Here is a 13835-nt window from a genome sequence, read left to right as displayed (position 1 = left end):
TTCCTGCCAACTGCTAAGTCTGCACATCCATGAGGCGCTGTGGGCCATCAGCAGCAGCAGAATTATACTCAACCACAATCTGTAACCTCATGGCCCAGCACATCCCCCACTCTACCATTACCATTAAGCCAGGGATCAACGCTGGTTCAATGAAGAGTTGAGGAGGGCGTTCCAGGAGCAGCACCAGGCATACCTAAAAATGAGGTGTCAACCGGGTGAAGCTACAACCCAGGACTACTTGCATGTCAAACAGTGGAAGCAGAGTAGACTGATAGGGCGGTAATTGGCTGGGTTGGATTTGTCCTACTTTTTCTGTACAGGACATATCTGGTCAATTTTCCGCACTGTCGGATAGGGGTGTGACCAGTTCTGGAGCACAAGTCTTCAGTACTATTGCCAGAATGTTATCACTGTCTGTAGCCTTTGCAGTATCCAGTGGCTTCAGTTGTTTTTTGATTTCATGTGGAGTGAATCGGATTGGCTGAAGACTGGCAGCTGTGATGCTGGGGACCTCAGGAGGAGACTGAAATGGATCATCCACTTGACACTTCTGGCTGAAGATGGTTTCAAATGCTTCAGCCTTGTCTTTTGCACAAATGTGCTGTGCTCCCCCATCATTGATAATGGGGATAGTTGTGGAGCCACCACCATTGTTTAATTGTCCACCACCATTCACGACTAGATGTGACAGAACTGCAGAGCTTAGATCTGAACCATTGGTTGTGGAATTGCTTAGCTCCATCTATCGCATGCTGCTTCCACTGTTTGACATGCAAGTAGTCCTGGGTTGTAGCTTCACCCGGTTGACACCTCATTTTTAGGTATGCCTGGTGCTGCTCCTGGAACGTCCTCCTCAACTCTTCATTGAACCAGCGTTGATCCCCTGGCTTAATGGTAATGGTAGAGTGGGGGATGTGCCGGGCCATGAGGTTACAGATTGTGGTTGAGTATAATTCTGCTGCTGCTGATGGCCCACAGCGCCTCATGGATGTGCAGTTTAGGATTGCTAGATCTCTTCAAAATCTATCCCATTTAGCACGGTGGTGGTGCCACACAACACGATGGAGGGTATCCTCAATATGAAGACAGGACTTCATCTCCACAAGAACTGTGTGATGGTCACTCTTACCAATACTGTCATGGACAGATGCATCTGCAACACGTAGATTGGTAAGGATGAGGTCAATATGTTTTTCGCTTTTGTTGCTTCCCTCACCACCTGCGGCAGACCCAGTCCAGCAGCTATGTCCTTTCGGACTCAGTCAACTCGGTCAGTAGTGGTGCTACCGAGCCACTCTTGGTGATGGGCATTGCAGTCCCCCACCCCGTTTAACATTCTGTGCTCCTGCCACCCTCAGTGCCTCTTCCAAGTGGTGTTCAACATGGAGGAGTTCTAATCCATTAGCTGGGGGGGGGGATGGGGGGGGGGGGAGGGGGTGCTGTAGTTGGTAATCAGCAGGAGGTTTTCTTGCCCATTTTTGGCCTGATGCCATGAGACTTCATGGGATCTGAAGTCAATGTTGAGAACTCCTTAAAGACTGTATACTACTGTGCCATCACCTCTGCTGGGTCAGTCAGCGGGACAAGACATACCAGGGATGGTGATGGTGGTGTCTGGGACATTGTTTGTAAGGTATATTTCTGTGAGTATGACTATGTCATGCTGTTGCTTGACTAGTCTGTGACACAGCTCTCCTAACTTTGGCACAAGCCCCAGATGTTCATAAGGAGGACTTTTCAGGGTTGACATGGCTGGGTGTGCTGTTGTCATTTCTGGTGCCTAGGTCAATGCCGGGTGGTCTGCCTGGTTTCATTCCTTTTAGACTTTTCTCTAGCAGTTTAGTACAACTGAGTGGCTTGCTAGGACATTTCAGAGGGCATTTTAGAGTCAGCCACATTGCTGTGGGCCTGGAGTCACATGTACGACAGGAGACTTTTTTCCCTCAAGGACATTAGTGAACCAGATGGATATTTATGACAATCATTTCATGGTCACCATTAATGAGACTAGCTTTATTTTTTAAATTCCAGATCTATTAATTTAATTTAAATTCCACCAGCTGCCATGATGAGATTTGAATCCATGCCCCCAGAGCTCTGGATTGCTAGTCTAGTGACATTACCACAACACCACCACCTCACCCAAATTTGCCTTGATCCCATCTCTGAAAAATGCCAAAAGGACTTGCAAATGCTTACGACTGATTTGTTAGTATCTAACCTGTCATGTGCAGTGATCCTTGGGAGTAGATCCTGTGGAGGGGTTCAATTCCAAGGGGAGGGGTGTTAATTGGGTGGGCTGTTGATTCCTGGAGGGGGATTGGGGGCCTGGTGGTGGGGGGATTGAAGGCCTGGAGGTCAAGGGGATTGAAGACCTCATGTGTGTGGGTGATCGGGCTTGATGGTAGGGAAGATCAGAGGCTTTGTGTTGGATAGGTGGTAGGGGAAATTGGGGACCTTATGGTATGTGAGGGGGTGGTCAGAACTCTGGGAGAGGGGTGGGGAGATAATGGCTGCTGGTTTTGGGCAGGGTGCCAAATCACAGAGCTTCTCAGGCTACCTTGATCCAGAAGGTGAAAAGGCACTTACTTCCTGTATTCACCAAATCCTCGCCTCGATGAAGCTGCTGGTTTAACCAACACTTGGCCAGGATTAAAGTTGAAAAACTAAATGGCAACAGGGTTCACAGCCTCATTATCATATTCTAGTTTCAACCCACCTCCTTGTGGTGGGTTAATTGCCATCCCACCTGCTGTCCTCAGTTAAAGTTGGAAATGGGCTGGAGGTAGGATTAGATCGGGAAACAGATTTTTCAGACTTTAACCTGACCTGACCCAAACACATCCATTTTATAGGTTAAAATTCAGCACTTAACATCTATTTTATAGATATAGTTAGTGAGCATTTGGAGCTGCAGGTGTTCATGACAAGCCATCTTTGTCAGTTCATTCGACATTTTGAAGCAGTTACCAATTGCAAAGATAAACAAGATATGGTAGATGCAGTGTAGATGATTTTAAAAAGGCACTTGATAAGACATCTCACAAGAGGCTTGTTAGGAAAAAATAAGCAGTATGGTATAATATGAAATGTAGCAGCGTAAATAAAAAGTTAATTGATGGACAAGAAACAAAGAGTAGGGTAAATGGATGTTGTTTGGATTGGAGAAGAGTTGAAAGTGATATATCCCCAGGGATCGGTTCTGGGTTCACTTTTATTCTTGATTATATAGAGATGATTTTGACTTGGGTATGGGGGCATAGAATGTTGGGTGTGCTGCCAGAATGACAGTGATTAATTTTGTCAGTTCCTTTCATTATCCTAAAATCTTCAGTTAGCTTATTCTCAGCCTGCTATTTTTCAAAGAAAACAAGCCCAACTTCTATACCCTTTTCTCATAACTTAGATTCCTGGAATCATCTTGGTTACTTGTCCCTATAGACCCTCAAGGGAAGTGAATTTTTTCCTGGGTTAGGTGATAAAACTACACAAAATAATCCAGATGATGTCTGACCGATATTGTATCTTTTGGTATCCTCCAAACTGGGACCAAACTTTGACTTTGATACTGTTACGGTCAAGTGATGAGGGGTCAAAGGGTTTCCCTCTTTTCCCTCTCCTTGTTTGACCACAACAGGTTTAATTCTTTCTTAAAGTGGATGTACTGGCCAGTTCAGTGGGTGTTACTCACTTGCTATGATAATAACACGAACAAACTGGACAGGTTTTCTTGAGTTTAACAATTTGTATGTAAATGTGTAAATATTAACGTTTTGAACATAAATGTAGGGGGCATGATAACGAAGTTTGCAGATGACACAATGATTGGCCGTGTGGTAGATAGCAAGCAGGATAACTGTAGGCTGCAGGAAGATATTGATAGTCTGGTCAGACGGGCAGAAAAGTGGCAAATGAAATTCAACCTGGAGAAGTGTGAGGTGATGCATTTGGAGGGTGAAAAAAGTCAGAGGAATACACGATTGATGGGAAATACTAAGGAATGTAGAGGAAGTGAGGGACCTTGGAGTGAATGTCCATAGATCCCTGAAGGTTGCAGGATAGGTTGATAAGGTGGTTAAGAAGGCATATGGATTCCTTTCCTTTATTAGCCGAGATATAGAATATAAGAGCAGGGAGGTTATGCTGGAACTGTATAACTCATTGGTTAGGCCACAACTTGAGTACTGTGTGCAGTTCTGGTCACCTCATTACAGAAAGGATGTAATTGCACTAGAGAGGGTACAGAGGAGATTTATGAGGATGTTGCCAGGACTGGAAAAATGTAGCTATGAGGAAAGATTGGATCGGCTGGGATTGTTCTCCTTAGAGCAGAGAAGGCTGAGGGGAGATCTGATTGAAATGTACAAAATTTTGAGGGGCCTGGATAGAGTGGAGTTGAAAGGCCTACTTACCTTAGCAGAGAGGTCAGTGACTGGGGGGCATAGATTTAAAGTGATTGGTAGAAAAATTAGAGGGAAGTTGAGGAAAATCTTTTTCACCCAGAGGGTAGCGGGGGTCTGGAACTCACTGCCTGAAAGGATAGTTCAGGCAGAAACCCTCAACTCATTCAAAAGGAGTCTGGATATGCACCTCAAGTGCTGTAATCTGCAGGGCTACGGACCAAATGCTGGTAGGTGGGATTAAAATGGGGTGGATCATTTTTCAGCCAGCACAGACAGAATAGGCAAATGGCCTCTTTCTGTGCCTTAAACTTTCTATGATTCTATGATTCTAACAAAGAAAGAGGTTAACTTTATTATACCTAAACTGAACTAATAAAAATAATAAGCTATGCACCAACCTTCACTCACACTAGAGATTTACATACACACAAATACGTTACACAGTGGGGAAATTTAGATTGGCTATGTTAGAGTCCATAGAAAAAAAGGGTATACAGTCTGTGGCATTTGTGATTCAGCAGGCCTCTGGCTGAACTCAGTAGTCCTAATGCTTTTAATTTGAAGAGGTAGATGACTGGTTTGGTGGGCTCTTGATTTCCTCCAATGGGGTTTCTGATTGCAGCCAAAGTATGCAAAGGTGATCAATCAATAGGTGAGATTTGAAGCTTTAAAGCTGGAATGGAGAGAGTGAGAGAGAGAGAGAGAGCGAGACCCCCGCTTAGATCTGCATGTGCCAGAGTACACTTGCCTCTCCTTGCTGCTATAGAGAAACACAAGCTAAAAACCACAGATGGGGAGGAGCTTGTCACATGACAGTCACTCAGTGATTCAAACAGGGTAGCAGTGTTTCTTTCTTGCTAAAAATAATATGTAGTTCCCTTAAACTTCCTGGGTCTTGGTTCTTGCTGGATTAAGCAGCCATTTCGTCTCCCTCCTCACAAGGCTTGCAATATAGGATGCAGTGTTGCAAATTAGATGACCTTCCTAAACTGCTACAAAGTCATCTTTTTTAATCTGTTCTTTTTTAAATTCCTTCAAAAAATATAAATTCAGATCTCCAGTCAGTGGATTAAAGAAAATTATCATTCAACAAAGCAAGTTGGTGTGACAATATTCATGAGTCTTCTCTTGTGAAGGTATTGATACCACGTGGTTGCTTGTAACTATATCCTTTACTCATACATTCAGCTTCACTGTTCCCCTGATGAAATGAACCCATGAGCTTCGATTTTTTTTTCTGTTCGTAAGATGAGTTCTGAGCCCTATATGGGCAAAGCAGTTTAAAATATAACAGTTGCCTTCCACTCACCCATGCCCAAGGGCAATACCCCTCAGTAAATAGCAATGTTCCCCTGAAACCCAGAACCACCACTGAATTGAAGACTTCAACCAGCCAATTAAAGTGGTCCCTGAAGCCACTCCAGCAGAAACAACAAAACCAATGATCTTTCTGCTGCTCTGAGAGAAGGTCATAAACTCTGTGATATTATGAGCACTACATGCTACATCACCTTAAATTATGCTGTCTATCTCATTTCTAAATACTATTTAATTAACTCTTTAAGCTAAAAGTCTGTTCTTCTATTATTTCTGCTCTGACCCATCATTTCAACAGTAAAGACATCAAGAAACTATGAGGGTGATTTTTCCTCGATATGTTAAGCGCTGATGAGCCTCCGATGTGGTCAAAATGTTGCCTTAAGCCGAAACATCGGTTTAGCCTATGTTTCATGCAAGATGCCATCTTAGCAAAGGAGCTGAAGCTTGCACTAGGAACAGCCACCCAGCGGGGTGTTAAGGGGCTGACTGCCACTTAAATTGCCTAGTACGGCTCTCCATTTTAGTGGATAGTGTGGCTGCTCATCATTTTAGTGGATAATGCTTGAACTAAAGCCCTCTCCTACTAACATCGATCAGCTGACTAGTAGTAAACAAAATGTTGCAGAGGTTTTTGAGTGCTACTTAAAGGTATATTATCTTCTACTCTTCACTTGCCGTTGGATGTTTGAATAGGACTTTTGAAATGCATCAGGAGATATTTTGGGATACTTTGTCAAGACTTCACCAACACTCTATCAACATTTATTCTGGCAATTATCTGAGGACTTCATTTAAAAAAAAATAAATGCTGTGCTCCTCTATACCTTATTGGATGGACACCTTATCGGAGTCACCAGGACACCAGGAGAAAGGGAGTGCTTGGACATCGGCATCTTGCTAGATGCCCCCATTGATCTTCAGGGGGAATAGGAGGAGGACATGAGGTCAGACAGAGCAGCTGCTGCAGGAGAGAGGGACAGGAGGGAAAGGTGCAATCCTTCCCCCTCTTTGAGTACAGGACATTCGTCCTCCTCTGGATCACTTCCACCAGCACCCCAAATGCTGCATCCAAGAACCTGTGCACCTGCTCACTTGGTCCCTGAGCCATCCTGAAATGTCCTTTGTGTTAACCAGCACACTCCACATCTTCAGTGGAAGTGGGTGTGTGGAGTCTACATACACCGCTCCACAGAATTGTGTCTAATCAGCACTTAAATACTAAACCTGTGGGTGTCTGATTTAACACTTCCAAGCAAGTTCAAATTGTGGTAATCAGCAATTAGAATCAAAACTGCATGTTAAAATTAGACTTTCAAACAGCTTATCTTATGAGCACTGCACTCATTTAGTGCCTGTTTTCACACTTTCACCAAAATAAACCTCCCTTTCCTGTGATCTATAAACAGCAGGTACACCTCATACTGTGATGCACAAGGGACTTCATCTCAGACACATATCAGCACATACACCTAATTCATGGAAGTTAAGATAGCTTGCAGGGGTGAAAAGTAGTTCTGAAAAGCTCAGCTTTTTTATTTGAGTTATACAACTACTCATGATAGACCAACATCATTAGATAGATTTATTTTAGAAATTAATATTTCAGGGTACAGTAACTTGAGACATGAAATGTAGCATGCTTGGGAGGAACAGGTGGATTTGGACTTATGGTTTTCAAAGCATTCTATGACAGAGGTTTCGCTCATGTCAAGACTGGATCTGTAGACTAATTGATAGAGATTGATTAGTCAGGCACAAGTCAAGAGAGTGATGGAATACTCTCCATTTGCCTGGATGGGTGCAGCTCCAACACCATCCAGGACAAAGCAGCTCACTTGATTGGCATCCCATTCATAAACATTCACTCCCTTCACCACCGACACATGTGGCAGCAATGTGTACCATCTACAAGATGCACTGCAGCAATGCACCAAGGCTCCTTAGACAGCACCGTCTAAACCCGCAACCTCTACCACCTAGAAGGACAAGGGCAGCAAATGCATGGGAACACCATCACCTGCAATTTCCCCTCCAAGTCACACACCATCCTGACTTGGAACTATATCGCCGTTACTACACTGTCGCTGGGTCAAAATCCTGGAACTCCCTTCCTAACAGCACTGTGGTTGTGCCTACCTCACATGGACTGCAGCAGTTCAAGAAGGCAGCTCACCACCACCTTCTCAAGGGCAATTGGGGATGGGCAATAAATGCTGGCCAAGCCAACATTGGCAACATCCCATGAATGAATTAAAAAGAAAATGATTAGTCAACAACTCCATTATCAAATAGTTATTTGGTAATACAGAACTTGAGTATTGCTGAAAATAGAGACATTTTATTGAAGCTTTTCGTCTTGCACTTATCAGGACAATTCACAAGAATACCAATGTAAGGGATTGGTGATCTGGAGAATAAAATGACAAGAGGGATATGCATGCTCACATAAATAAAAGACACATATGGGTTGTAGTAAAAGACAGTTCTGCAATTGCTGATGGAATTTTATAACTGGCAGACCAGACTAACCTTCTCCTCTAATATGGGCTCACAGTGGGAGTAATTGATTCTAGAGGCCCATGTTCCATTTCCAGTACACTCTCTGAACACACTTCCTATAGAAACAAAAGAAAAGAAACATTTGTTCACATCTTAACCTTGAAACCTTAGTGGAAACAAATTGGTTGCAAAGCAAAAAAGGATTCATTGTGATAGGCAAAGGGTGCTTTCTTTTTTGAAAATTTTAAACTTTTGAGTGTAGTCAGTATTGTGATGTAGGAAACACAGCAGCCAACTTGCACATAGGAGGCTACCACAAACAGCAATGAAATAGATGACCAGATCATCTATGTTAGGTATTGGTTGAGAGATTAACTTTGGTCATCACAGTTCGAAATAGTGTCATAGCATCTTTTACGTACACTTAAAAGGCTAGACAAGACCTCAACTTTATGTTTTATCCAAAAGACAGCATCTTTGACAGCACAGCACTCCCTTAGTACGGCACTAAAGTGACAACCAAGAATATGTGCTCAAGGCCTGGGGTCTGAACTCAGCACATTCACAGCTACCACTGGACAAAGACTGACATTACTACCTGGTTTGCCTGATTGGTGTATAATTCCTTCGGAAAAATGGGCAATAGTGAATTGGCAGCCCCTTTTGCATTCCGCTCAAGCTTCTTTTCCATTTCACTATCACCTGTTTTGCGCTGGTACCCAAAATACATTTATGCCCCACCTTTTCTTCTAGTCTTTACAACCTTGGACCTTGATCCTTCACTTAGGTCTCCCAGTGTGAACTTGTTTATTTTGCAAGTGATCAAATAGGCAGAAGTAAAAAAAAATCAGTTATAAATTTTTCTCAAAAGCAATGTAGAAATCTTGAGCTAAGCAGAATTTTCACCTTGGCATTACATTTCTCCGAGAATGCTTGTTTATCGGGATTAAACTCTTTCTATTTCTCGCAGAAGACTGACCTGCTGATTACTGCACTTTACAGTGAGGTTAAATTATTTCATGTTTTGAGAACACTTCAAATCCTACTGCAACAGAGGAATGTGACAGTACATTGAAGAAGGGCTGACTCCACCTGAGTGTTAAAGAGCCATGGCAGCTGAGGTAAAATAATTGGCATCATATGTTACTGCTTGGAAGATAGCCACATTTTTCTCTTTGTAGCAAGTCGAAAGATCTTTATAGAAAGATCAGAAATGGGTAGATTTTCAACATTACTATCTTGGTACTAACTTGGCAGAGTGGATCACCTGCCCTTTATAGAACATGCTTAATGTTAGTTCCATTGATGGAATGAAAGTCACGTAGGTTCTACAATGACCTAATTACCCCTGGATTCAAAATTCAGTCAGGTCTCTCACTCTTGATTGTCATCCAGCATCTCCCTCTGGAAAAGAGTAGATCTCAGGATAAGACGGATGCTTTCTGTCAAGGCTCACATATGACGAGTTATCATTTGGTGTCATACTATCAGCTAGAACTTTGGAGCCATCATCCCATCAGTAAGAAGGGAGACAAAAATAAACCTCCACACAAATGGAGGAAAGTCTCATAACATTTCTTTAAACTCAGTCTGCTAATAAAAGAATCAAACATGGTAATAGATCAATGGAGCACTTCACAATGCATTAGACGTAATGGCTGAAGGCTAATTCTGTCAGTGTACATAACCTTTACAGCTGCACAAGGTCCCACTTCAGTGGCCTATATGCAATTAAGTACAATTTTCTATTGAACAAGACTTTCAGTCATCCATGATGTCAAATAAGCTTTGCTGAGTGTGTGTCAAAGTTAAATCTTAATCCTATTTTGTCCTTAGCTATTGATGGACAGCCAGTCACTGTTTCAATGGAGGTAGAGCACATGGCCACTGGAGAAGCAATTTAGGATGAGTGATTGCAAATAGAGGGGTTCAAATGTTACAGTGTCTCTGGGTGGGGGTGGGGGTGGGGATGGAGATGGTGTCTTCAAGCACTGAAAGCCGTACAATGGTATCTGCATCTAAATTGACTTGTCTAAAATTCTAGCAACAGAAACTGAAACTGGATAGAAAAGAGTCCAATGCTAGATGCTCGTCATGTGGGCTCACAATATTTGAAATGGCCATTTTAGGTGGGGAAGCAACCTGTGGCCTGGGGGCTGTACCCTGTGTGAGTCAGTGCTTTAGAGGGGGTCAGGGAGGGGATCAAAATAACCCAGACAACATTTTCTGCTTTTACTTTTTTTAAGGGGCTTATTTTGGCTTAACCCACCCGGCCGGAAACTATTGGGATCAGATTGGTCAGCCATTTTACATCCCACCCAGTTTTATGTTTTAATGATGTCACCTATTAATACCTAACAATGCTTTGTTTCACTTGCAAGACACTAACAGAAAGAAAAACTTGTATTTATATGGTGCCTTATCAAATCCAATACGTGAATGTGCACTGAGTGTTGTTATGCAGGGAAAAGCAAGCAGCCATTGTGTATACAGCAAAATCCCACAAACAGCACTAAGCTGAAAAATCAGCTAATGTGCCTTTTTGATGGTGTTGATTAAGGGCTGAATGTTGGCCAGGAAAATAGGAGAACTCCCTGCCCTCCTTCCGACATTATGTATAGACAGGTCCCCACAAAGAAAAAGGGTAGTACTGTGAAATCTAGACGCCCCTGATTATCTAGAAGCATACAGGAAAGATTGGATCGGCTAGGGTTGTTTTCCTTAGAACAGAGGAGGCTGAGGGGTGATTTAATTGAGCTGTAAAAAATTATGAGGGACCTAGATAGAGTAGACAGGAAGGACCTGTACCGATTTAAGGTGATTGGTAGAAGGATTAGAGGGGACATGAGGAAAAACCTTTTCATTCAGAGAGTGGGTGTCTGGAATTGTCTGCCCAGATCGGTGATGGAGGAAGAAACTCTCAGCACATTTTAAAGGTAACTGGACCTGCACCTGAAGTGCTGTAACCTGCAAGGCTCTGGACCAGGTACTGGAAGGTGGGATTAGAATGGGCGGCTAGTTTTTTTCAGCCGGCACAGACACGATGGGCTGAATGGCCTCCTTCTGTGCCATAATTTTTCTATAGTTTCTATGGTTCTACTATCTTAGTGTCTTTAATATCTACCTCATCTGCGTCCCCAGCCAAGCTGTTCCAGTACAGCTACAACACTGGCATCTACACGACAATCTGAAAATTTGCCCAGGTATGCCCTGTACACAAAAAGCAAGACAAATCCAATCTATTCAATTACCATGGAATCAATCTACTTTCAATCATCAGCAAAGTGATGGAAGTTGTCATTGACAGTGCTATCAAACAGCACTTACTCACCAATAACCTTCCCACCGATGCTCAGTTTAGCTTCTGCCAGGACCACTCAGCTCCAGACCACACACACTACATCCTTGGTCCAAACATGGACAAAAGAGTTGAATTCAAGAAGTGAGGTGAGAGTGACTACCCTTGACATCAAAACAGCATTTGGCCAAGTGCGGCATCAAGGAAGCCTAGAAAAATTTAAGTCACTAGGAGAATTGGGGAAAAATTCTCTAGTGGTTGGAGTCATGCGGAGCACAAAGGAAGATGGTTATGGTTATTGGAGGCCAATTATCTTAGCCCCAGGACATCGCTGCAGGCATTCCTCAGAATAGTGTCCTAGGCCCAACCATTTTCAGCTGCTTCATCAATGACCTTCACTTCATCATAAGGGCTAAAGTGGGGATATTCACTGATGATCGTGCAATGTTTCGTACCATTTATTTCTCCTCGGATACTGAAGTAGTCCATGCCCACATGCAGCAAGACCAGGACAACCTTCAAGCTTGGGCTGATCAGTGGCAAATTACACTCAGGTCACACAAGTGCCAGGCAATGACCATCTCCAACAACTGAGAATCTAACCATCTCACCTTGATGTTCAATGGCATTACCAACACTGAATCCCCCACCATCACCATCCTATGGGTTACCATTGACCAAAATCTGAATTGGACTAGCCATATAAATACTGTGGCTACAAGAGTAGGTCAGAAGCTAGGAATTCTACAGTGAGTAACTCACTTCCTGACTCCCCAAAGCCTGTCCACAATCTATAAAGCAAAAGTCAGGAGTGTGATGGAATACTCTCCACTTGCCTGGATGGGTGCAGCTCCAACAACACTCAAGAACCTCAACACCATCCAGGACAAAGCAGCCCGTTTGATTGGCCCTCCATCCACAAACATTCACTCCCTCCACCACCAACATACAGTGGCAGCAGTCTGTACCATCTACAAGATACACTGCAGCAACTCACCGACTCACACTCCTTTGAAAGCATCTTACAAACCCACGACCTCTACAACTAGAAGGACAAGAGCAGCAGATCCATGGGAACACCACCACCTCCAAGTTCCCCTCCAAGTCACACACCATCCTGACTTGGACCTATATCACTGTTCCTTCACTGTCGCTGGGTCAAAATCCTGGAACTCCCTTCCTAACAGCACTGTGGGCATACCTACCCCAAATGGACTGCAATGGCTCGCCACCACCTTCTCAAAGGCAATTAGAAATGAGCAACTATGCTGAGATTCCATGAAAGAATGAAGAAAACAGGTAGACAAGGCCTAGGTTTAAAGTCTTATATAAACATCACCAGCTTTTGGCACGATAGTATTCCTTCAGTAGTGCACTGAAGTATTAATCTAAACTTACATCCTAAACCAAAATATACATGCACAAAAGGAAATATCCGATGGGCCTAGTCATAGTCACAGTGTCATTAGCCAGTGCAACTTTGAGCACCACCCGTCTCAAACCAGTACTAATGCTAAATTATTCCAGAAAAAACCTGGACCAATTTCAAGAAAAACACTGGCAAATTCCCCCTTTGCTACTTAAGGCAATCGTATTTAATGTTTCCAGGGTTTTTGTTTCCACCATTCTAGCCCATGTGTTAACTCTTTGTATGAAAAACAAATTCGGGATATAAATCTTAACTTTTCCTTTAATTAGTCTAAACCCATGTCCCCTTGTCTTACTTTAGTATTTCAATTTAAAATAATATTTCAGATTTACCTTTGTTGTTCCCTTAACCATCTTAAATATCTCTATAAAATCACTTCTGAGATGCATCCTTGAAAGGCTGAAAAACATGTTTTTCCAGGCTTTCCTTACAACTCAGCCATCAAACACTAGAGATCGGTCTTGTGTGTAAAATTCAATCATATTCTGGAGATTTGACTCCTTTGCAGAATCTGTCATTTGTTTAACATACATTAGAAGGGGCAATAGATCTTGATCGGCATAAGAAAAGGGCTAACTGGTCTTTCCTGATTCCAATCGTTGCCTTTTCCTTCAGATTCCCTAAGATGCCTTGCCAAAATGACATTCTTCAGTTTGGGCTGAGGCAGAAAAGGATACATTTTACAAAATTTGTCCCTCACCCAAGTGGAGTGATTATCAGAACATCTTGGATATGCTCTTCAAAATATCCAGTTCATTAATTTTAATGGACAGAAAATCACAGCGATCTCATGCCTGAGTCCTGATATGCGGGGCTCCACGCCACAAGCAAGTAATCATAAAGTTTACCCTGGAGTGTTGGCAGGCTAATTGACCTTGGATGTCAA

The 13835-nt window shown here is 42.9% G+C and overlaps 1 protein-coding gene across 3 annotated transcripts in view; it reads right to left on the bottom strand.

The window, feature by feature from the left end:
* The window catches only part of LOC137369834 (corticotropin-releasing factor receptor 2-like), a 292805-nt gene that overhangs the window by 115072 nt on the left and 163898 nt on the right, over window positions 1–13835 (bottom strand). For all 3 annotated transcript variants that reach the window (XM_068031419.1, XM_068031420.1, XM_068031421.1), the window contains exon 4: window positions 8253–8338. In XM_068031419.1, coding sequence (XP_067887520.1) covers window positions 8253–8338 — 86 coding nt within the window. The remainder of the gene's footprint in view (window positions 1–8252; window positions 8339–13835) is intronic.

Source organism: Heterodontus francisci, chromosome 5 (assembly GCF_036365525.1).
Source record: "Heterodontus francisci isolate sHetFra1 chromosome 5, sHetFra1.hap1, whole genome shotgun sequence".
NCBI classification, from domain to species: domain Eukaryota; kingdom Metazoa; phylum Chordata; class Chondrichthyes; order Heterodontiformes; family Heterodontidae; genus Heterodontus; species Heterodontus francisci.
Note: the sequence above shows the minus strand (reverse complement) of the source record. Positions and strands in the feature narration are given on the sequence as shown.